The sequence below is a fragment of the Narcine bancroftii genome, chromosome 3 (genome assembly GCF_036971445.1).
Source record: "Narcine bancroftii isolate sNarBan1 chromosome 3, sNarBan1.hap1, whole genome shotgun sequence".
NCBI classification, from domain to species: Eukaryota; Metazoa; Chordata; class Chondrichthyes; order Torpediniformes; family Narcinidae; genus Narcine; species Narcine bancroftii.
Genome location: NC_091471.1, coordinates 232,303,221 through 232,325,601, shown reverse-complemented (window position 1 = coordinate 232,325,601; position 22,381 = coordinate 232,303,221). Strand labels below are relative to the sequence as shown.

The 22,381-nt window shown below is 57.7% G+C and overlaps 2 protein-coding genes across 2 annotated transcripts in view; one reads left to right on the top strand and one right to left on the bottom strand.

The window, feature by feature from the left end:
* The window catches only part of LOC138756775 (integrin alpha-D-like), a 49,941-nt gene that overhangs the window by 11,579 nt on the left and 15,981 nt on the right, over positions 1-22,381 (bottom strand). The window contains exons 12-15 of the mRNA XM_069923162.1: positions 10,881-10,957; positions 8,987-9,113; positions 8,335-8,483; positions 7,528-7,668 (exon numbers count right to left, since the gene is read on the bottom strand). Coding sequence (XP_069779263.1) covers positions 7,528-7,668; positions 8,335-8,483; positions 8,987-9,113; positions 10,881-10,957 — 494 coding nt within the window. The remainder of the gene's footprint in view (positions 1-7,527; positions 7,669-8,334; positions 8,484-8,986; positions 9,114-10,880; positions 10,958-22,381) is intronic.
* LOC138758262 (uncharacterized) lies at positions 360-7,463 on the top strand. The gene is made up of 2 exons (XM_069926945.1): positions 360-1,140; positions 5,824-7,463. Exon 2 carries the CDS (start codon positions 5,966-5,968, stop codon positions 7,085-7,087), a length of 1,122 nt encoding a protein of 373 aa, XP_069783046.1. The 5' UTR covers positions 360-1,140; positions 5,824-5,965; the 3' UTR covers positions 7,088-7,463.

Below are 22,381 nucleotides of genomic sequence, written 5' to 3'. Positions count from 1 at the left end.
AGAGAGGGACAGAGAGGGGGAAAGGAGAGAGAGGGGGAGAGAGGGCAAAAAGCAAGAGTGGATGAAGAGGGAGAGATGGGGAGTGAGAGGGGGAGAGGGGAGGGAAAGGGGAAGAGAGAGAAAGGGAGAGGGGGACTGGGAGGGGGAGGAAGAAAAATGGGGAGAGAGGGGAGAGAGAGGGGAAGGATAAAGGGGGAGAGAGTGGGGTGAGAGAGAAGGGAAGGGAGAGGGGAGAGAGGGGGAAAGAAGGAAGTGAGAGAGGGAGAGGGGGACAGGGAGAGAGGGGGAAAAGAAAGAAGGGTGTGAGTGAGGGAGGAACAGAATGGGGAGGGAGGGAAGGGAGAGAGTGGGGAGGGGGGAGTGAGAGGGGGAAGGGTTGAGTGAGAGGTGGAGGTAGATGGAACAGGGAGTGGCTGGTGATCTCTCCACCTCCATCCATATCCCCTGGAACCTCCCCGTTCCCCAATCCTGGAATTTCTGCTCCGAAATCTCATGGGAAGGGGTTGGAGATCGTGGGTTCACCGCAGGACCTGAGGGTTCACATCTCTGAGGATCTGACCCGGAACCCCCACATCGATGCTGTCACGTTTAGCCGTCGGCTCTACTTTGTGACGTGTCTGAGGCAGTTCGATCTGTCGCTGAAGATTCTCGTAAACCTCTACGAGGAGCGCATCCTGGCCAGTTGCATCACTGCCTGGCACGAGGTTGTGAACCCGGCCGGAAACATCTCGGGTGCCTGACCTCACTCTGTCAAGGGTGCTGACATGAGACAAAAGCAGCCCCTCTCCTCAGAGAACCCTGCACCACCACCCAGGCTGATGCACCATCAAGGGGGTGCAGTCCGGGTCACATTTGATGCTGTGAGTCATGACCACATTGAATTTAACCTTTAAGGTCGTAAAGCTCCGAAATAAAATGTTGACCTTGCACTGGGGACACCTCGATTTGTTCCAGTGCGGACCATCATGGAACATTCAGAATGATAACAATTTCACCATGGGCCCAGGGAAAGCGAAGCTAGGTTGGCAGAAACTTTTCGCAAACTCGTCGTTATACACAGGAGGAAGCAAGAGACACCAAGAGGAACATCAGTCTAGCCTCACAATTGATGCTTCCAGGCAGGCGAGGAGCAGGCAGCTGGTAAGAGAGCAGCACCCGACCCGTCTCAGTGCTCAGGCTTCCAGACAGACGAAGTGCAGGCAGCAGGAAACAGAAAAGCAGGACCAGGCCCATCTCAATGCTCAGATTACAGACAGACGAAGTGTAGGCAGCTGGAAACAGAACAGCAGCCCCAGGCCCGTCTCGGTGCTCAGGCTTCCAGACAGACGAGGAGTAGGCAGAGGGAAAAAGAACAGCAGCACCAGGCCTGTCTCAGTTCCCAGGCATCCAGATAGACAAGGAGCAGGCAGCAGGAAACAGAGCAGCAGCACCAGGCCCATCTCAGTGCTCAGGTTACAGACAAACGAAGTGCAGGCAGCAGGAAACAGAACAGCAGCCCCAGGCCCATCTCAGTGCTCAGGCTTCCAGACAGATGAAGTGCAGGCAGCAGGAATCAGAACAGCAGCCCCAGGCCTAACTCAGTGCTCAGGCTTCCAGACAGACGAAGAGCAGGCAGAGGGAAACAGAGCAGCAGCCCCAGGCCCATCTCAGTGCTCAGGCTTCCAGACAGACGAAGAGCAGGCAGAGGGAAACAGAGCAGCAGCCCCAGGCCCATTTCAGTGCTCAGGATTCCAGACAGACGAGGAGCAGGCAGCAGGAAACAGAAAAGCAGCCCCAGGCCCATCTCAGTGCTCAGGCTTCCAGACAGACAAAGTGCAGGCAGCAGGAAACAGAACAGCAGCCCCAGACCCATCTCAGTGCTCAGGCTTCCAGACAGACGAAGAGCAGGCAGAGGGAAACAGAGCAGCAGCCCCCAGGCCCATCTCAGTGCTCAGGCTTCCAGACAGACAAAGTGCAGGCAGCAGGAAACAGAACAGCAGCACCAGGCCCATCTCAATGCTCAGGTTACAGACAGACGAAGTGCAGGCAGCAGGAAACAGAACAGCAGCCCCAGGCCCGTCTCAGTGCTCAGGCTTCAAGACAGATGAGGAGCAGGCAGCGGGAAACACAAAAGCAGCCCCAGGCCTATCTCAGTGCTCAGGCTTCCAGACAGACGAAGAGCAGGCAGAGGGAAACAGAGCAGCAGCCCCAGGCCCATCTCAGTGCTCAGGCTTCCACACAGACAAAGTGCAGGCAGCAGGAAACAGAACAGCAGCCCCAGACCCATCTCAGTGCTCAGGCTTCCAGACAGACGAAGAGCAGGCAGAGGGAAACAGAGCAGCAGCCCCAGGCCCATCTCAGTGATCAGGCTTCCAGAAAGACGAGGAGCAAGCAGCGGGAAACAGAGCAGCAGCCCCAGGCCCATCTCAGTGCTCAGGTTACAGACAGATGAGGAGCAGGCAGTGGAAAACAGAACAGCAGCACCAGGCCTGTGTCAGTGCTCAGGCTTCCAGACAGACGAGAAGCAGACAGTGGGTGGTGAGGGTGGTAGATGACAGAGTGAGGGGTGGGGGTTGGGGGTGAGGGTGGTAGATGATAGGGGAGGGTGAGGGGTGGTGTTGAGGGTGGTAGATGATAGATGGAGGGGAGGGGGTGGTGGTGAGGGTGGTAGATGATAGGTGGATGGGAGGGGGGTGGTGTTGAGGGTGGTAGATGATAGATGGAGGGGAGGGGGTGGTGGTGAGGGTGGTAGATGATAGGTGGATGGGAGGGGGGTGGTGGTGTAGGTGGTAGATGATAGGTGGAAGGGAGGGGGTGGTGGTAAGGGTGGTAGATGATAGGTGGAGGGGGAGGTGGTGGTGAAGGTGGTAGATGATAGGTGAGGGTGAGTGCTGGTACTGAGGGTGGTAGATGATGGGGAGGTGGAGGGGTGGTACTGAAGGTGGTAGATGATGGGGAGGTGGAGATGAGTGTGGTTTATGATAGGGAGGGAGTGGTGATGAGGGCATTAGATGATAGGGGAGGGAGGTGGTAGTGGTGGTGAGGGTGGTAGAAGATAGGTGGAGGAAGTGGTGGTGAGGGTGGTAGATGATACAGGGAGGGGAGGGGGTGATTGTGAGGGGTGGTAGATGATAGGTGGAGGGGGAGTGGTTGGTGGTGAGGGTGGTAGATGATGGGGAGGGGGAGGGGTTGAGGGTGGTAGATGATAGGTGGAAGGGGTGGTGGTGTTAAGGGTGATAGATGATACGGGGAGGGGGAAGATGTGGGCGTGAGGGTGGTGGATGATAGGTAGAGGGGGGATGATCGTGTGGGTGGTGGATGATAGGTGGAGTGGGGTGCGGAGGACTGGAGGATGTGGGGGGAGGAGTCTGGGCTGTGTGGAGAGAGAAAGGATGTAGGAACTGAACTAACGAGTTAAGGTGGGGAATGGGGGAAGAGGCAAGCTGATTAGTGGAATACCATGTTCATGCCCTGGGGTTGGAGGGGGAGCAGATGAAAAATGAGGTATTGTGCCTCCAATCTGTGGGTGGTCATGGTGGTGTGTGTGAAAGGCCATTGTCAGACACGAGAGTGTGACTCAGAATTGAAATGGTTGGCTACGGGTAGTTCATTTTTGTTGTGGATTGAGAGGATGTGGTGGGCGATGCAATCTCCTAATCTGCGACCAGTCTCTCTGATGCAGGGAAGGCCACAGAGGGGGCACCGGATGAAGCAAATTAGTTCTTTGGAGGTACAGGTGAAGGGTTGCTTCACCTAACGGCCTGTTTGGGACCTTGGACCGTGGCGAGGGAGGAGTTGTTGATGCAGGTATTACACCTCCTACGACCACAGTGGAAGTTGCCGGGTAGGAGGTGGGCGATGGGTGGGGGAGGGGAAATGTGTGCAAGGGAGTCACGGACAGATCAGTCCCTGCGGAATGCTGAGAGTGGAGGAGAGAGGAAGATGTGTCTGGTGGTTGGGTCCTGTGGTAAGTGCTGGAAATTCCAGTGGTTAATGTGTTGGATGTGGAGGCTGGTGGGGTGGTAGGTGAGGACGAGAGGGGGTTGTGGGTGAGGACAAGGGAGTGTTCAGTATTCATTGTTTCTAGGGGCTGGGGCACTAGGGCAGATGAGCAGGGAATGGAGGAGATGTGGATGAGGGCTGAGTTAATAGTGGTGGAGGGGAAGCCACGTTTGTGGAAGAAGGCAGACATTCCGAGGCTTTGGACTGGAAGACCTCATCTTGGGAGCAGATGGAGAAATTGGGAGAAGGGACTGGAGTTCTAGCAGGGGACAGAGTGTGAGGACGAATTGTCCAAGTTGTGGGAGTTGGAGGTTTTGTAATAAATGTCAGCGAGGAGTCTGTGTCCTGAGATCGAGACAGAGAGATCCAGAAAAGGGAGAGGGTCATCGGAAAATGGACCAGTTGAGTTTGAGGTCCGGGTGGAAATTGGCCGTGGAACTGATGAAATTGACGAGCTTATCGCGGGGTCCGTGAGGCTGCCCAATATAGTCGTTGATGTAGCAGAGGAAGAGTTGGGGAGTTTTGCCTGTGTAGGCTTGGAACCCAACGGTGGTGGGGGGGGGGGGGTTGACTCGTGCTGGGGCTGCGGATTGCTGGAGGCTGGCTCGAAACCGCTGGAAGGACACCGGGTATTGGATGATCCGGGAGGCGGGGTGGTGGCGGGGGTTGCTGAGGGCACTGGAAAGGGGTGCCTGACCCTATTGGAGGATCAGATCCAGAGGCCAGGGTCACTGGTGGTTTGGACCGGACTATGGGGGGCTGCGGGAGTTAATCCACGGACACTTGGTGACACTGGGGGACACTCTTACTTCAATCTCTCTGACTGTGTCTGTCTGTAAGTCCATCTGTCAGTCTGTCTGTGTATGTTTGCAAGTCTGACTGTAAGTCTGACTGCAAAACTGATTGAAAGTATGACTGCGTCTGCCTGTAAGCCTGAATGTACGTCTGTCTGAATGTCTGATTGTACATCTGACTGTAAGTCTGTGTGCCAGTCTGTCTGTAAGTCTGTCTGTAAGTCTGAATGTAAGACTCACTTAGGCAATTCCTGCCGATGGCGAATCTGCCCAGCCCCCTGTTTACAGCTAGGTCCAAGCTAGCACCAAAATCCCCACTGAACGATCTGCCCTCAAACACACTAATAATGCCCTCCACCTCTTCTAACAATGGTTCTGTAGCTGACCTAAGAATTCAGCTTAAAATTATCTTTAAAAAGCACAGAAAAAGTTTGAAATACTTTGTACCGGTATTTCTCAAGATTCTGGCGTGACCAGAATTAATGAAGCTCTGTGATTAGTAAGGGACTGAGAATCACTGCCCTACCCCCAAGAGTTTCTGGAATATTTTCCGAGAGAAAAATAGGCATTGGCCCATTTCCTTTGGGACTGTGCGCATCACGAGTTAATTCGGTACATTTAACACAGTGCTTTACAAACCTTTTTCTTCCCACTCACACCCCCACCTGAAGCAACCCCTGCCCCGAGGGCAGAGGGAATAGTTCAGGTGGGGTATGAGTGGGAAGAAAAAGAATGGAAAACCTCTGCGGTCGACTTAAGGGAATTTTGTGTGATCCTGTGGCGGATCACGAGGCAGGTGAACTGGCCTCGCTTGTAAGTTACGTGGTGGGGCAGCCGGCCAAAATGGCGCCATTGGGGATTTTCCCTTCCTCCCAGCACAGGGCTCAGAAGCCCGCACTGGGGACCACGTGATGCCCGGGTGACGTCAGCGCCCTCCAGTGCGGTTCTCAGCCAGGTCCGGGCTGGGAGTATAAGTGCAGCCCAGCAGCCTGCAATAAACTAATCTGCTCACTGAGCTCAACCCTTCTGGTTGTGTGTGTTCTTTCAGGAACAGTGTAGCTGCCGCTATAATTGGTGACCCCAACTGGTTCAAACGTCTTTGAACCCATCATGAGTGAGCCTGGGATCAGCGCTATAGATGTGAAACTGCCTAAATCTGGGTTCAGGAGCTGGAGACCTGGTTTGGCCACATGGAGGCTCAGTTTTACCTCTGCCAGATTTCGTCCGACACGACCAAATTCTACCATGTTGTCGCTGCCCTGGACCTGACCACCGCCAGACGCGTGCTGCACATCATTCAGCACTCGCCTGCCGAAGACAAATACAAGACCATCAAGCGAGTACTTACTGGATCCATCGGACTATCCAGGCACCAGTGTGCCACTCGGATGCTGCACCTCGACGCCCTGGGGAAAAGGTCCCCGAAGGAGCTGATGGACAAGATGCTCATGCTCATGGGTGATCACACCAACTGCCCACTCTTCGAGTGCATTTTCCTCGACCATATGCCCAGGGACTTCCAGCCGCTGCTGGTCCAGGAGAGCTTCATCAACGCGAGGAAGATCGCCCAGGAGGCCCAAGATCTATGGCTTGCACAATTCCCGGAGGGCTCAGCGGTCCAGCAGATCATGAGCCACGTACACAACCATGCCAAGCCCGCCCCTAGCGCTCCACCAACTCCTGCTCCCGAACACTGTTCCGTGGTTGGGTCATCCAGTTCAGTGTTCCGAGTCACCTCACCAGCGATCGGGGCGCCCAGTTCACATCTGCACTCTGGGCACAGTTCACCAACAGGTTGGGGATACAGCTACACCGCACCACGGCCTACCACCCGCAGGCCAATGGACTGGTCGAACGACTGCACCGCCACCTTAAGTCAGCACTCGTGGCCTGCCTCACCGGTCCTGAATGGGTGGACGAACTGCCTTGGGTGCTCCTGGGCATCCACTCCACTCCCAAGGAAGATCTGCAGGTGTCATCAGCTGAGCTGGTCTACGGTGCGCCGCTGGCACTACCTGGTGAATTCGTCAACGCACCTCACAATCCCCAGCGGTTGCCGCACGAACTACTTCCTCACCTCAGGGCACACTTGGATTTGTTCAAACCCCCCACCGCTGCCTAGGCATGGCACCCGCCCGCTCATGTTCCCGGCGAACTGCTTTCCGCGGTGTATGTTTTCATTCGGTGGGGCCCGACCACGGCACCTACGCAGTGACCGTATGAGGGGCCGTACAGGGTTGTACAGCGTTCCAGCACTACGTTCACGCTGGACATTGGCAGCAAGCAGGAGCTGTTTACTGTGGACAGGCTGAAGCCGGCACACCTCGATCCTGAGCCCGTGGTCATAGCCCAGCCAAGAAGCAAGGCCGCCCAGTGATAAAGGAATTGGCGTTGGTTCTGGGAGGGGGGGCGCTGACCACGAGACAGGCGAACTGGCCCTGCTTGTAAGCCAGGCGGCGGGGCAGCCGGCCAAAATGGTGCCGTCAAGGGTGTTCCCTTCCTCCCAGCACAGGGCTCAGAAGCCTGCACTGGGGACCACGTGATGCCCGGGTGACGTCAGCGCCCTCCAGTGCGGTTCTCAGCCAAGTCTGGGCTGGGAGTATAAATGCAGCCTAGCAGCCTGCAATAAACAGTCCACTCACTGAGCTCAACCCGTCTGGTTGTGTGTGTTCTTTCAGGAACAGTGGAGCTGCCGCTACAATCTCTAATTTCCTGACGTTAAAATAATCTTGAATTATGCCAGGGATCCTACCTCAGAGGTGAAGGGGCAGAGGGACACCAGCCCCCCATAACCCTGCTGATAGAACAGGGGTGCACCGATCAGGAGCACATCCGTCTCCCCATTCCCAGTCAGGTCGAGGGTGCAAAGTTCCGAACCAAAATTAGATCCTATCTGAAATGCAATCACAGAGGGAGTGAAAATCCCTCCGTCCCATCCCTCTCCCCTCCCATCACATCACACACTCCCAGGGTGGGACACAGAGTGAAGCTCCCTCTCCCTGTCCCGTTACACACTCCCAGGGTGGGATACAAAGTTAAGCTCCCTCTCCCCCCCGTCCAGTTACACACTCCCGGGATGGGACACAGAGTGAAGCCCCCTCTCCCCTCATCCCATACAGGGTGAAGCTCCCTCTCCCCTGTCCCATCACACACTCCTGGGGTGGTTCACAGAGTGAAGCTCCCTCTCCCCGTCCCATTACACATTCCCGGGGTGGGACACAGAGTGAAGCTCCCTCTCACCCCCGTCCCATTACACACTTCGGGATGGGACACAGAGTGAAGCCTCCTCTCCCCTCGTCCCATACAGGGTGAAGCTCCCTCTCCCCTGTCCCATCACACACTCCTGGGGTGGGACATACAATGAAGCTCACTCTGCCCCATCCCATTACACACTCCCAGGGTGGGGCACAGAGTGAAGCCCCCTCTCCCTCTGTCCTCTCACACACTCCCGGGTTGGGACATAGAATGAAGCTTCCTCTCCCCCTGTCCTGTCACACACTCCCGGGGTGGGACAAAGAATGAAGCCCCCTCTCCCCCGTCCTGGAGCGATGGAGGGTACCTGTTCTCCAAGGATTTCCTGCCTGGTCTCCCATCCTGTTCCATTTGCCCATCGACTGAAGACAATGACCTTGCCCTTGTGTTGATAGCGAGGCGCCCCCACCACGTACATCGACTTATTCCTCAACACTGCCTCCTTCACTGAATAGCCTGAAGTCAGAGGAGGAGCATGGTAAAGTCATCCCGGGCAGAGATTACAGAGACAGGAAGGGGTGTAGGGGACCAGAGACAGGGAGGGGTGTAGGGACTGGGGTGGGTGGCTACAAAGTCTGGGAGGGGAGTAGGGGTTCCAGAGGAATTTACAGAGACAGGGAGGGGTGTAGGGGACTGGAGGGGGTTACAGAGATGGGGAGGGGTGTAGAGGACGAGAGAGAGTTACAGAGACAGGGAGGGGTGTAGGGGACGAGAGAGGGTTTCAGAGATAGGGACCGGAGGGGGTTACAGAGACAGGGAGGGGTGTAGGGGTCAGAGACAGGGAGGGGTCTAGGGGACTGGAGGGGGTTACAGAGACAGGGAGGGATGTTGGGGACCGAATGGGTCACAGAGAAGGGAGGGGCATGGTATTTTCACATGTATGTCACTTCTTCCCCCCCCTCCCCTTCCTCTGCACTCCCTCCTCCCCAGACCCTGCAATACCATACAGGTCTGTGTACCAAGGTAGGCATCCTTCATTTCCTTGTTCTCTTTGGAGACATTGATGAAGATAGTCAAGTTGTTCCTGATCTCCAACAAGCCTCCTGACCCATCGTAGGCTCCCACCGCTCCTAGGACAACCGACTCCTGGAATAGAAGGTGAAATATGTTTTTGCCTTTCATGCCAGCATTTCTCACCCATCCCTCATTGCCCATTGGGATACTGGGAGATTTGCCAGCATTTATTACCCATCCCACTTTCCGTGACATGTAGTGTTCCACAAAGATCTATTGTGGAAGGTTACAAAATGATATCGACAGGATGCAGAGATGGGCAGAAAAGTGCCAGACGGAGCTCAATCTGGACAAGTGTTAGATGATGCATTTGTAAAGTCAACCAGTAGGCTGAGACCAGGATTAATGATCGGTTACTTAAGAGTGTGGATGAATAGAGGGACCTTGGGGCCCAGATCCCTACATCCCTTAAGGTCGCTGTGCAGGTTGATAGGATTGTTAAGAAAGCCTGTGAGATTCTGGGATTCAGTAGTCAGGAGATTGAGTTCAGGAGTCGAGAGGTCACGTTACAACTCTACAAATCGCTGGTTAACCCACACTTGGAGTATTGTGTTCAGTTCTGGTCACCTCATTACAGGAAAGATTGAGGGGGTAGAGGAGATTGACCAGGACATTGCTTGGATTGGAGAACGTGTCTTATGAGGTAAGGTTCGCAGAGCTGAGACTTTTCTCTTTGGAGTGTGGAAGGATGAGAGGAGACTTGATAGTGGTTGACAAGATTCTGAGGCATAGATAGGGTGGACAGCCAGTGCCTGTTTCCCAGGGCAGTAGTAGCAAACACCTGGGGACGTGGGTAAAAAGTGAAGGGAGGAAAGTTTAGGGGAGATGTCAGGAGTAAGTTTTTTTTAATCAAAGAATTGTGGGTGCCTGGAATGCATTGCTGGGTGTGGTATTGGAGGCTGGTACAGTAGGGACATTTAAAAGACTCAGACAAGCACGTGGATGCAAGAAAAATAGAGGGTTTCAGGGTAGGGAGGGGAAGGGTTAGATTGTGGAGCAGGTTTAGGTAGGTCAGCTCAACATCATGGGCCAAAGGGCTTGTCCTTTGATGGAATGTTCTACGCTCCCTAACACCCTTTGGAGAAGGTAGGGAACTTGCCAGCATTTAATCGCCTATCCCTCAGCACCTTTCTTACGATGGTGGGGAATCATGCCAGCATTTATCGCCTCGGCGCCCCTCTCACAGCATTGGGGAACTTGCCAGTATTTATCGCCCATCCCTCAGTGCCCCTCTCACATCATTGGGGAACTTGCCAGCATTTATCGCCTATCCCTCGGCGCCCCTCTCACAGCATTGGAGAACTTGCCAGCATTCATCTCACATCCCACGGCTCCCCTCTCACAGCATTGGAGAACTTGCCAGTATTTATCGCCCATCCCTCAGTGCCCCTCTCACATCATTGGGGAACTTGCCAGTATTTATCGCCCATCCCTCAGTGCCCCTCTCACATCATTGGGGAACTTGCCAGCATTTATCGCCTATCCCTCGGCGCCCCTCTCACAGCATTGGAGAACTTGCCAGCATTCATCTCCCATCCCACGGCTCCCCTCTCACAGCATTGGAGAACTTGCCAGCATTCATCTCCCATCCCTCAGTGCCCCTCTCACATCATTGGGGAACTTGCCAGCATTTATCGCCCATCCTTCAGCACCCCTCTAATGAAGGTTTGGAACTTGCCAGCATTTATCGCTGACCCCTCGGGCTTCCCTTGCACAGAACCAAACTCATTCATTGAACCTTTATCAGGCAAATGCTGAATGTTTGTTGGATAGCAGGTGCCTGAGGGCCAGAGCTCCTGACTCAACTCCTGGACACTGCCGAGGAGATGGTGGTCTCACCTCGGTGAGGAGGACACTGAATCCCATCTGAGCCATTTCCAATTCGAATGAGGTCTCATTGCTTGAGGACTGTGTTCCTATGGGGAGAAGGGATCAGGGTCAAAGAGATTGGAAGGGAGAGGAGGAGTGGTAGGGAGAGAGAAAAGGAGGAGATAGGAGGAGGGGAGAAAAAAATGGGGAAAAGAGGGGGAGGGGACAGTAAGGAGGGAGGGGACGATGAGGTGGGAGGGAGGGGACAATGAGCAAAAGGACAGTGAGGAGAGAGAAGACAATGAGGAGGGAGGGGAGAGTGAGGGGACGGTTATGAGGGAGGGAGGGGACAGTGAGAAAGGAGGGAGGAGGCAGTGAGGAGGGATGAGATGGTGAGGAGGTTGGTGGGGACAGTGAGGAGGGAGGGAGGGGACTGAGGAGAGAGGGGAAGGTGAGGAGGGAGGGGGATGGTGAGGTGGGAGGGGAAGGTGAGGAGGGAGGGAGGGCACAGTGAGGAGGGAGGGGATGCTGAGGAGCAAAAGGACGGTGAGGAGACAGGGAGGGGAGAGTGAGTAGGGAAGGGATGGTGAGGAGGGAGGGGATGGTGAGGAGGGAAGGGGATGGTGAGGTGGGAGGGGAAGGTGAGGAGGGAGGGAGGGCACAGTGAGGAGGGAGGGGATGCTGAGGAGCAAAAGGACGGTGAGGAGACAGGGAGGGGAGAGTGAGTAGGGAAGGGATGGTGAGGAGGGAGGGGATGGTGAGGAGGGAAGGAGGGGAAGGTGAGGAGGGACGGTGATGAAGCAAGGAGGGAAAGGTGAGTAGGGTAAAGAAGATGAGGAGGGAGGGGACAGTGAGGAGGGAGGGAAGGGACAGTGAGGAGGGAGGGAGGGGACAGTGAGAAGTGAGAGGATGCTGAGAGGGGAGGGAGGTGACGGTGAGGAGGAAGGGAGATGACAGTGAAGAGGGAGGGGATGGTGAGGAAGGCGGGGATGATGAGGAGGGAAAGGAGACGGTGAGAAGGGAGGGAGGGGACAGTGAGGAGGGTGGAAACGGTGAGGAGGGAATGGTGTGGAGGGAGGGGAAGGTGAGCAGGGTGGGGAAGATGAGGAGGGAGGGGACAGTGAGGAGGGAGGGAGTAGACGTGAGAAGTGAGAGGATGCTGAGGGGAGGGAGGTGATGGTGAGGAGGAAGGGAGATAACGGTGAAGAGGGAAGGGATGGTGAGGAGGGCAGGGACAATGAGGAGGAGGGGACGGGACAGAGAGGAGGGATGGAGTTGATGGTGAGGAGGGAGGGAGGAGATGGTGAGGAGGGAGGGAGGAGAGCGTGAGGAGGGAGGGGTGGTGAGGAGGGTGTGGATGATGAGGAGGGAGGGGATGGTGAGGAGGAGGGGGTGGTGAGGAAGGAAGGAATGGGATAGTGCAGAGGGAGGGGATGGTGAGAAGGCAGTGGGGCAGTGAGGAGGGATGGAGGGGAGAGTGTGATTGGAGGGAACAGTGAGGTGTGAGGGACTGGACAGTGAGGAGGGAGGGGGAGGTGAGGAGGGAGCGGATGGTGAGGACGGAGAGGCTGGAGAGGAGAGTGAGATTGGAGGGGACTGTGAGGAGGGAGGGACTGGACAGTGAGAAGGGAGGGGGAGGTGAGGAGGGAGCGGATGGTGAGAAGTAGGTGAGGGGAAGGTGAGGAGAATGGGGATGGAGAGGAGGGATGAAGGGGATGGTGAGAGGGAGGGGATGGTGAAGGTGGAGACGGTGACAAGGAAGGGAATGGTGAGGAGGGGGGTAACGGTGAAGAGGGAGGGAGGTGATGGAGAGGTGAGATGGGATGGTGAGGAGGCAGGCAGGGGACTGTGAGCAGGGCGGAGAAGATGAGGAGGTAGAGGATAGTGAGGAGGGAGTGAGGGGATGGTGAGGAGGGAGGGTGGGGAAGATGAGGAGGGAGAGAAGGGATGGTGATGAGGGAGGGAGGGAACAGTGAGAGGGAAGGGATGGTGAGGAGGGAGGGTGGAGATGGTGATGAGGAAGGGAATGGTGAGGAGGGAGGGTACAGTAAGGAGTGAGGGAGGGAATGGTGATGAGGAGTGGATGGTGAGGAGGGAGGGAAGGGACGGTGTGGAGTGAGGGGACAGTTAGGAAAGAGTGAGGGGTCGGTGAGGGGTGGGAGGCGTCGGTAAGGAGGGAGGGAGGGGATGGTGAGGAGGGAGGATGGGGACGGTGAGGAGCCCGGAGATGGTGTGTTGGGAGGGAAGGGATGATGAGGAGGGAGAGGATGTTGAGGAGGGAGCGAGAAGATGGTTAGGAGGGAGTGGACATTGCTGAGGGAAGGAGGAGACAGTGAGGAGTGAGGGAGCGGTGAGGAGGGATCAAGGTGACGGTGAGGAGAGAGAAGATGGTGAGGAGGGCGGGGACGGTGAGAAGGGATGGGATGGTGAGAAGGGAAGGGGATCGATGAGCACAGAGGGACAGGATGGAGAGGAGGGAAGGGACATGAGGATGGAGGGAAATGACGGTGAGGAGGGAGGGGCGGTGAGGGTGGCGTGGATGATGAGGAGTGAGAGGGAGGGGATGGTGAGGAGTGAAGGTGGAGATGGTGAGGAGGGAGGGGGGTTTATGAGGCAGGAAGAGGAAAGTGAGCAGGGTGGGAAAATGAGGAGGGAGGGGGACAGTGAGGAGGGAGGAGATGGTGAGAAGTGGGGTGGGGATGGTAAGGAGGGAAGGCATGGGATGGTGCAGAGGGAGAGGATGGTGAGAATGGAGGGAGGGGAGAGTGAGAAGTGAGAGGATGCTGAGAGGGGTGGGAGGTGACGGTGAGGAGGGAGGGGACTGTGAAGAGGGAGGGGACAGTGAAGAAGGAGGGAAGGGACAGTGAGGAGGGTGGAGATGGTGAGGAGGGAGGGAGTGGTGAGGAGGGAGGGGCCGGTGAAGAGGGAGGGAGGGGACGGTGAGGAGCGAGGGGCCGGTGAAGAGGGAGGGGATGGTGAGGAGGGAGGGGCCGGTGAAGAGGGAGGGGTCGGTGAAGAGGGAGGGGCCGGTGAAGAGGGAGGGAGGGGACGGTGAGGAGGGAGGGAGAGGACGGTGAGGATGGAGGGAATGGTGAGGAGGGAGGGAGGGGATGGAGAGGAGGAAGGAAACGGTTAGGACGGTTATGAGATAGGGAGAGGAAGGTGAGCAGGGTGGGGAAGATGAGGAGGGAAGGGGATGGTGAGGAGGGAGGGAGGGGACGGAGAGGAGGGGACAGTGAGGTGGGAGGGGATGCTGAGGAGGGAGGGAGGAGATGGTGAGGAGGGAGGGAACAGTGAGAAGATGGTGAGGAGGGAGGGAGAGGACGGAGAGGCTGGAGGTGAGAGTATGGAAGGGCAAAGAATGGTGAGGAAGGAAGGAATGGGATGGTGTGGAGGGACAGGACGGTGAGAAGGGAGGGTGTATGATGAGAAGGGAAGGGGACGGTGAGCAGAAAGGGACGGGACGGAGAGGAGGGAGGGGATGTGAGGATGGAGGGGATAGTGAGGAGGGAGGGAGTTGATGGTGAGGATAGAAGGGAGAAACGGTGAGAAGGGAGGGAGGGGATGGTTAGGATGTAAGGAGGGTCGTCGGTGTGGTGGGAGGGGAAAGACGGTGAGGAAGGAAGGAGGTGACGGTGAGGAGGAAGAGAGATGATGGTGAAGAGGGAGGGGATGTTGAGGAGGGAGGGAGGAGATGGTGAGGAGGGAGGGAACAGTGAGAAGATGGTGAGGAGGGAGGGAGAGGACGGAGAAGCTGGAGGTGAGAGTGTGGAAGGGCAAAGGATGGTGAGGAAGGAAGGAATGGGATAGTGTGGAGGGAGGGGACGGTGAGAAGGGAGGGTATGATGAGAAGGGAAGGGGACGGTGAGCGGAGAGGGACGGGATGGAGAGGAGGGAGGGGATGTGAGGATGGAGGGGATGGTGAGGAGGGAGGGAGATGACGGTGAGGAGGGAGGGGTGGTGAGGAAGGCGTGGACGATGAGGAGGAGGAGGGAATGGTGAGGAGGGAGGGACTGGACAGTGAGGAGGGAGGGGAAGGTGAGGAGAGCGGTTGGTGAGAAGGGAAGGGGAACGATGAGGAGAGATGGACGGGACAGAGAGGAGGGAGGGAGTTGATGGTGAGGAGGGAGGGAATTGATGGTGAGGATAGAAGGGAGAGATGGTAAGAAGGGAGCAAGGGGATGGTTAGGATGTAGGGATGGTGGTCAGTGTGGAGGGAGGGGAGAGACAGTGAGGAAGGAGGGAGGTGACAGTGAGGAGGAAGGGAGATGACGGGGAAGAGGGTTGGGACGATGAGGAGGGAGGGGATGGGACAGAGAGGAGGGAGGTGACGTGAGGAGGGAGGGAGTTGATGGTGAGGAGGGAGGGAGTTGATGGTGAGGAGGGAGGGAGTTGATGGAGAGGAGGGAGGGAGTTGATGGTGAGGAGGGAGGGAGTTGATGGTGAGGATAGAAGGGAGAGACGGTAAGAAGGGAGCGAGGGGATGGTTAGGATGTAGGGATGGTGGTCAGTGTGGAGGGAGGGGAGAGACGGTGAGGAGGGAGGGAGGTGACGGTGAGGAGGAAGAGAGATGATGGTGAAGAGGGAGGGGATGGTGAGGAGGGCGGGGATGATGAGGAGGAAGGGAATGGTGAAGAGGGAAGGAGGGAACGATGAGGAGGCCAGAGATGGTGTGTAGGGATGATGAGGAGAGAGGGGATGGTGAGGAGGGAGGGGTGGTGAGGAGGGCGTGGATGATGAGGATGGAGGGGATGGTGAGGAGGAGGAGATGGTGAAGAGGGAAGGAATGGGATAGTGCAGAGGGAGGGGACAGTGAGAAGGCAGCGGGACAGTTAGGAGGGATGGAGAGTGAGATTGGAGGGAACCATGAGGTGTGAGGGACTTGACAGTGAGGAGGGAGAGTGAGGTGAGGAGTGAGGTGAGGAGTGAGGGAGAGGATGGAGAGGCTGGAGGTGAGTGTGAGGAGGGGATAGGATGGTGCGGGGGAAGGGGCGGTGAGGAGGGATGGAGGGGAGAGTGAGATTGGAGGGGACTGTGAGGAGGGAGGGACTATGAGGAGGGAGGGACCAGACAGTGAGGAGGGAGGGGGAGGTGAGGAGGGAGCGGTGGTGGAGTAGGCGAGGGGACAGTGAGGAGAGTGGGGATGGAGAGGAAGGATGAAGAGGAGGGATGAAGAGGATGGTGAGAGGGAGGGGATGGTGAAGGTGGAGACGGTGACAAGGAAGGGAATGGTGAGCAGGGGGGTAACGGTGAAGAGGGAGGGAGGTGATGGAGAGGTGAGGGGACGGTGAGGAGGCAGGGAGGGGACTGTGAGCAGGGCGGGGAAGATGAGGAGGGAGAGGGGATGGTGAGGAGGGAGAGAGGGGACTGTGAAGAGGGAGGGGACGGTGAGGAGGAAGGGAGGGAGCAGTGAGAGGGAAGGGATGGTGAGGAGTGAGGGTGGAGGTGGTGACGAGGAAGGGAATGGTGAGGAGGTAGGGTACAGTGAGGAGTGAGGGAGGGAATGGTGATGAGGAGCAGATGGTGAGGAGGGAGGGAAGGGATGGTGAGGAGTGATGGTGTGGAGTGAGGAGACAGTTAGAAGAGAGTGAGGGGTCAGTGAGGGGTGGGAGGCATGGTGAGGAGGGAGGGAGGGGACGGTGAGGAGGGAGGGTGGGGATGGTGAGGAGGGAGGGAACAGTGAGAAGATGGTGAGGAGGGAGGGAGAGGATGGAGAAGCTGGAGGTGAGAGTGTGGAAGGGCAAAGGATGGTGAGGAAGGAAGGAATGGGATAGTGTGGAGGGAGGGGACGGTGAGAAGGGAGGGTATGATGAGAAGGGAAGGGGACGGTGAGCGGAGAGGGACGGGATGGAGAGGAGGGAGGGGATGTGAGGATGGAGGGGATGGTGAGGAGGGAGGGAGATGACGGTGAGGAGGGAGGGGTGGTGAGGAAGGCGTGGACGATGAGGAGGAGGAGGGAATGGTGAGGAGGGAGGGACTGGGCAGTGAGGAGGGAGGGGAAGGTGAGGAGAGCGGTTGGTGAGAAGGGAAGGGGAACGATGAGGAGAGAGGGTCGGGACAGAGAGGAGGGAGGGAGTTGATGGTGAGGAGGGAGGGAGTTGATGGTGAGGATAGAAGGGAGAGATGGTAAGAAGGGAGCGAGGGGATGGTTAGGATGTAGGGATGGTGGTCAGTGTGGAGGGAGGGGAGAGACAGTGAGGAAGGAGGGAGGTGACGGTGAGGAGGAAGGGAGATGACGGGGAAGAGGGAGTGGATGGTGAGGAGGGTGGGGACGATGAGGAGGGAGGGGATGGGACAGAGAGGAGGGAGGTGACGTGAGGAGGGAGGGAGTTGATGGTGAGGAGGGAGGGAGTTGATGGAGAGGAGGGAGGGAGTTGATGGTGAGGAGGGAGGGAGTTGATGGTGAGGATAGAAGGGAGAGACGGTAAGAAGGGAGCGAGGGGATGGTTAGGATGTAGGGATGGTGGTCAGTGTGAGGGAGGGGAGAGACGGTGAGGAGGGAGGGAGGTGACGGTGAGGAGGAAGAGAGATGATGGTGAAGAGGGAGGGGATGGTGAGGAGGGCGGGGATGATGAGGAGGAAGGGAATGGTGAAGAGGGAAGGAGGGAACGATGAGGAGGCCAGAGATGGTGTGTAGGGATGATGAGGAGAGAGGGGATGGTGAGGAGGAGGAGATGGTGAGGAGGGAAGGAATGGGATAGTGCAGAGGGAGGGGACAGTGAGAAAGCAACGGGGCAGTTAGGAGGGATGGAGAGTAAGATTGGAGGGAACCGTGAGGTATGAGGGACTTGACAGTGAGGAGGGAGAGTGAGGTGAGGAGTGAGGTGAGGAGTGAGGGAGAGGATGGAGAGGCTGGAGGTGAGTGTGAGGAGGGGATAGGATGGTGCGGGGGAAGGGGCGGTGAGGAGGGATGGAGGGGAGAGTGAGATTGGGGACTGTGAGGAGGGAGGGACTGGACAGTGAGGAGAGAGGGGGAGGTGAGGAGGGAGCGGATGGTGGAGTAGGCGAGGGGACAGTGAGGAGAATGGGGATGGAGAGGAGGGATGAAGAGGATGGTGAGAGGGAGGGGATGGTGAAGGTGGAGACGGTGACAAGGAAGGGAATGGTGAGCAGGGGGGTAACGGTGAAGAGGGAGGGAGGTGATGGAGAGGTGAGGGGACGGTGAGGAGGCAGGGAGGGGACTGTGAGCAGGGCAGGGAAGATGAGGAGGGAGAGGGGATGGTGAGGAGGGAGGGAGGGGACTGTGAAGAGGGAGGGGACAGTGAGGAGGAAGGGAGGGAGCAGTGAGAGGGAAGGGATGGTGAGGAGTGAGGGAGAGGATGGTGAGGAGGAAGGGAGGGCACGTTGAGAAGGGTGGAGTGTTCGGTGAAAAGGGAAGGTGCGGACATTGAGGAGGGAAGGAGGGGACTGTGAAGAGGGAGGGGACGGTGAGGAGGAAGGGAGGGAGCAGTGAGAGGGAAGGGATGGTGAGGAGTGAGGGTGGAGGTGGTGTCGAGGAAGGGAATGGTGAGGAGGTAGGGTACAGTGAGGAGTGAGGGAGGGAATGGTGATGAGGAGCGGATGGTGAGGAGGGAGGGAAGGGATGGTGAGGAGTGATGGTGTGGAGTGAGGAGACAGTTAGAAGAGAGTGAGTGGTCAGTGAGGGGTGGGAGGCATGGTGAGGAGGGAGGGAGGGGACGGTGAGGAGGGAGGGTGGGGATGGTGAGGAGGATGGAGATGGTGTGTAGGGAGGGAAGGGATGATGAGGAGGGAGAGGATGAGGAGGGAGGGAGGAGATGGTGAGGAGGGAGGGGACATTGATGAAAGAGGGAGGAGACAGTGAGGAGTGAGGGAGTGGTGAGAAGGGATCAAGGTGACGGTGAGAAGTGAGAAGATGGTGTGGAGGGAGGGGACAGTGAGGAGAGAGAAAATGGTGAGGAGGGAAGGGATGGTGAGAAGGGAGGGGATGGTGAGAAGGGAGGGGACATGAGGAGTGAAGGTGGATACGGTGATGAGGGAGGGAATGGTGAGATGGGGGGACGGTGAAGAGAGAGGGAGGTGTTGGAGAGGAGAGATGGGATGGTGAGGAGGTAGGGAGGAGACTGTGAGCAGGGCGGGAAAGATGAGAAGGGAGGGGAATATGAGAAGGGAGGGTCAGAAGAGGGAGTGAGGGGATGGTGAGGAGGGAGGGTGGGGAAGATGAGGAGGGAGGGATGGGTTGATGAGGAGGGAGGGGACGGTGAGGAGGGAGGGGACGGTGAGAAGGGAGGGGACTGTGAGGAAGGAGGGTACAGTGAGGAGGGAGGGAGGGGATGGTGAGGAGGGAGGGAGAGGATGGTGAGGAGGAAGGGAGGGCACGTTGAGAAGGGTGGAGTGTTCGGTGAAAAGGGAAGGTGCGGACATTGAGGAGGGAAGGAGGGGGTGGTAAGGAGGGATGGAGGGGAGAGTGAGATTGGAAGGGTCCATGAGGAGGGAGGGACTGGACAGTGAGGAGGGAGGGGGCAGTGAGGTGGGAGCGGATGGTGAGGAATTAGCGACGGGACAGTGAGGAGAGTGGGGACGGAGAGGAGGGGTGAAGGGGACGGTGAGGAGGCAGGGAGGGGACTGTGAGCAGGGCAGGGAAGATGAGGAGGGAGAGGGGATGGTGAGGAGGGAGGGAGGGGACTGTGAAGAGGGAGGGGACGGTGAGGAGGAAGGGAGGGAGCAGTGAGAGGGAAGGGATGGTGAGGAGTGAGGGAGAGGATGGTGAGGAGGAAGGGAGGGCACGTTGAGAAGGGTGGAGTGTTCGGTGAAAAGGGAAGGTGCGGACATTGAGGAGGGAAGGAGGGGACTGTGTAGAGGGAGGGGACGGTGAGGAGGAAGGGAGGGAGCAGTGAGAGGGAAGGGATGGTGAGGAGTGAGTGTGGAGGTGGTGACGAGGAAGGGAATGGTGAGGAGGTAGGGTACAGTGAGGAGTGAGGGAGGGAATGGTGATGAGGAGCGGATGGTGAGGAGGGAGGGAAGGGATGGTGAGGAGTGATGGTGTGGAGTGAGGAGACAGTTAGAAGAGAGTGAGTGGTCAGTGAGGGGTGGGAGGCATGGTGAGGAGGGAGGGAGGGGACGGTGAGGAGGGAGGGTGGGGATGGTGAGGAGGATGGAGATGGTGTGTAGGGAGGGAAGGGATGATGAGGAGGGAGAGGATGAGGAGGGAGGGAGGAGATGGTGAGGAGGGAGGGGACATTGATGAAAGAGGGAGGAGACAGTGAGGAGTGAGGGAGTGGTGAGAAGGGATCAAGGTGACGGTGAGAAGTGAGAAGATGGTGTGGAGGGAGGGGACAGTGAGGAGAGAGAAAATGGTGAGGAGGGAAGGGATGGTGAGAAGGGAGGGGATGGTGAGAAGGGAGGGGACATGAGGAGTGAAGGTGGATACGGTGATGAGGGAGGGAATGGTGAGATGGGGGGACGGTGAAGAGAGAGGGAGGTGTTGGAGAGGAGAGATGGGATGGTGAGGAGGTAGGGAGGAGACTGTGAGCAGGGCGGGAAAGATGAGAAGGGAGGGGAATATGAGAAGGGAGGGTCAGAAGAGGGAGTGAGGGGATGGTGAGGAGGGAGGGTGGGGAAGATGAGGAGGGAGGGATGGGTTGATGAGGAGGGAGGGGACGGTGAGGAGGGATTGGACGGTGAGAAGGGAGGGGACTGTGAGGAAGGAGGGTACAGTGAGGAGGGAGGGAGGGGATGGTGAGGAGGGAGGGAGAGGATGGTGAGGAGGAAGGGAGGGCACGTTGAGAAGGGTGGAGTGTTCGGTGAAAAGGGAAGGTGCGGACATTGAGGAGGGAAGGAGGGGGTGGTAAGGAGGGATGGAGGGGAGAGTGAGATTGGAAGGGTCCATGAGGAGGGAGGGACTGGACAGTGAGGAGGGAGGGGGCAGTGAGGTGGGAGCGGATGGTGAGGAATTAGCGACGGGACAGTGAGGAGAGTGGGGACGGAGAGGAGGGGTGAAGGGGACGGTGAGGAGGCAGGGAGGGGACTGTGAGCAGGGCAGGGAAGATGAGGAGGGAGAGGGGATGGTGAGGAGGGAGGGAGGGGACTGTGAAGAGGGAGGGGACGGTGAGGAGGAAGGGAGGGAGCAGTGAGAGGGAAGGGATGGTGAGGAGTGAGGGAGAGGATGGTGAGGAGGAAGGGAGGGCACGTTGAGAAGGGTGGAGTGTTCGGTGAAAAGGGAAGGTGCGGACATTGAGGAGGGAAGGAGGGGACTGTGTAGAGGGAGGGGACGGTGAGGAGGAAGGGAGGGAGCAGTGAGAGGGAAGGGATGGTGAGGAGTGAGTGTGGAGGTGGTGACGAGGAAGGGAATGGTGAGGAGGTAGGGTACAGTGAGGAGTGAGGGAGGGAATGGTGATGAGGAGCGGATGGTGAGGAGGGAGGGAAGGGATGGTGAGGAGTGATGGTGTGGAGTGAGGAGACAGTTAGAAGAGAGTGAGTGGTCAGTGAGGGGTGGGAGGCATGGTGAGGAGGGAGGGAGGGGACGGTGAGGAGGGAGGGTGGGGATGGTGAGGAGGATGGAGATGGTGTGTAGGGAGGGAAGGGATGATGAGGAGGGAGAGGATGAGGAGGGAGGGAGGAGATGGTGAGGAGGGAGGGGACATTGATGAAAGAGGGAGGAGACAGTGAGGAGTGAGGGAGTGGTGAGAAGGGATCAAGGTGACGGTGAGAAGTGAGAAGATGGTGTGGAGGGAGGGGACAGTGAGGAGAGAGAAAATGGTGAGGAGGGAAGGGATGGTGAGAAGGGAGGGGATGGTGAGAAGGGAGGGGACATGAGGAGTGAAGGTGGATACGGTGATGAGGGAGGGAATGGTGAGATGGGGGGACGGTGAAGAGAGAGGGAGGTGTTGGAGAGGAGAGATGGGATGGTGAGGAGGTAGGGAGGTGACTGTGAGCAGGGCGGGAAAGATGAGAAGGGAGGGGAATATGAGAAGGGAGGGTCAGAAGAGGGAGTGAGGGGATGGTGAGGAGGGAGGGTGGGGAAGATGAGGAGGGAGGGATGGGTTGGTGAGGAGGGAGGGGACGGTGAGGAGGGAGGGGACGGTGAGAAGGGAGGGGACTGTGAGGAAGGAGGGTACAGTGAGGAGGGAGGGAGGGGATGGTGAGGAGGGAGGGAGAGGATGGTGAGGAGGAAGGGAGGGCACGTTGAGAAGGGTGGAGTGTTCGGTGAAAAGGGAAGGTGCGGACATTGAGGAGGGAAGGAGGGGGTGGTAAGGAGGGATGGAGGGGAGAGTGAGATTGGAAGGGTCCATGAGGAGGGAGGGACTGGACAGTGAGGAGGGAGGGAGCAGTGAGGTGGGAGCGGATGGTGAGGAATTAGCGAGGGGACAGTGAGGAGAGTGGGGACGGAGAGGAGGGGTGAAGGGGACGGTGAGAGGGAGGGGATGGTGAGGAGTGGAGATGGTGACGAGGGAGGGAATGGTGAGGAGGGGGGATGGTGAAGAGGGAGGGAGGTGACGGAGAAGATTGATGGGACAGTGGGGAGGCAGGGAGGGGACTCTGATCAGGGTGAGGAGGATGAGGAGGGAGGGAAA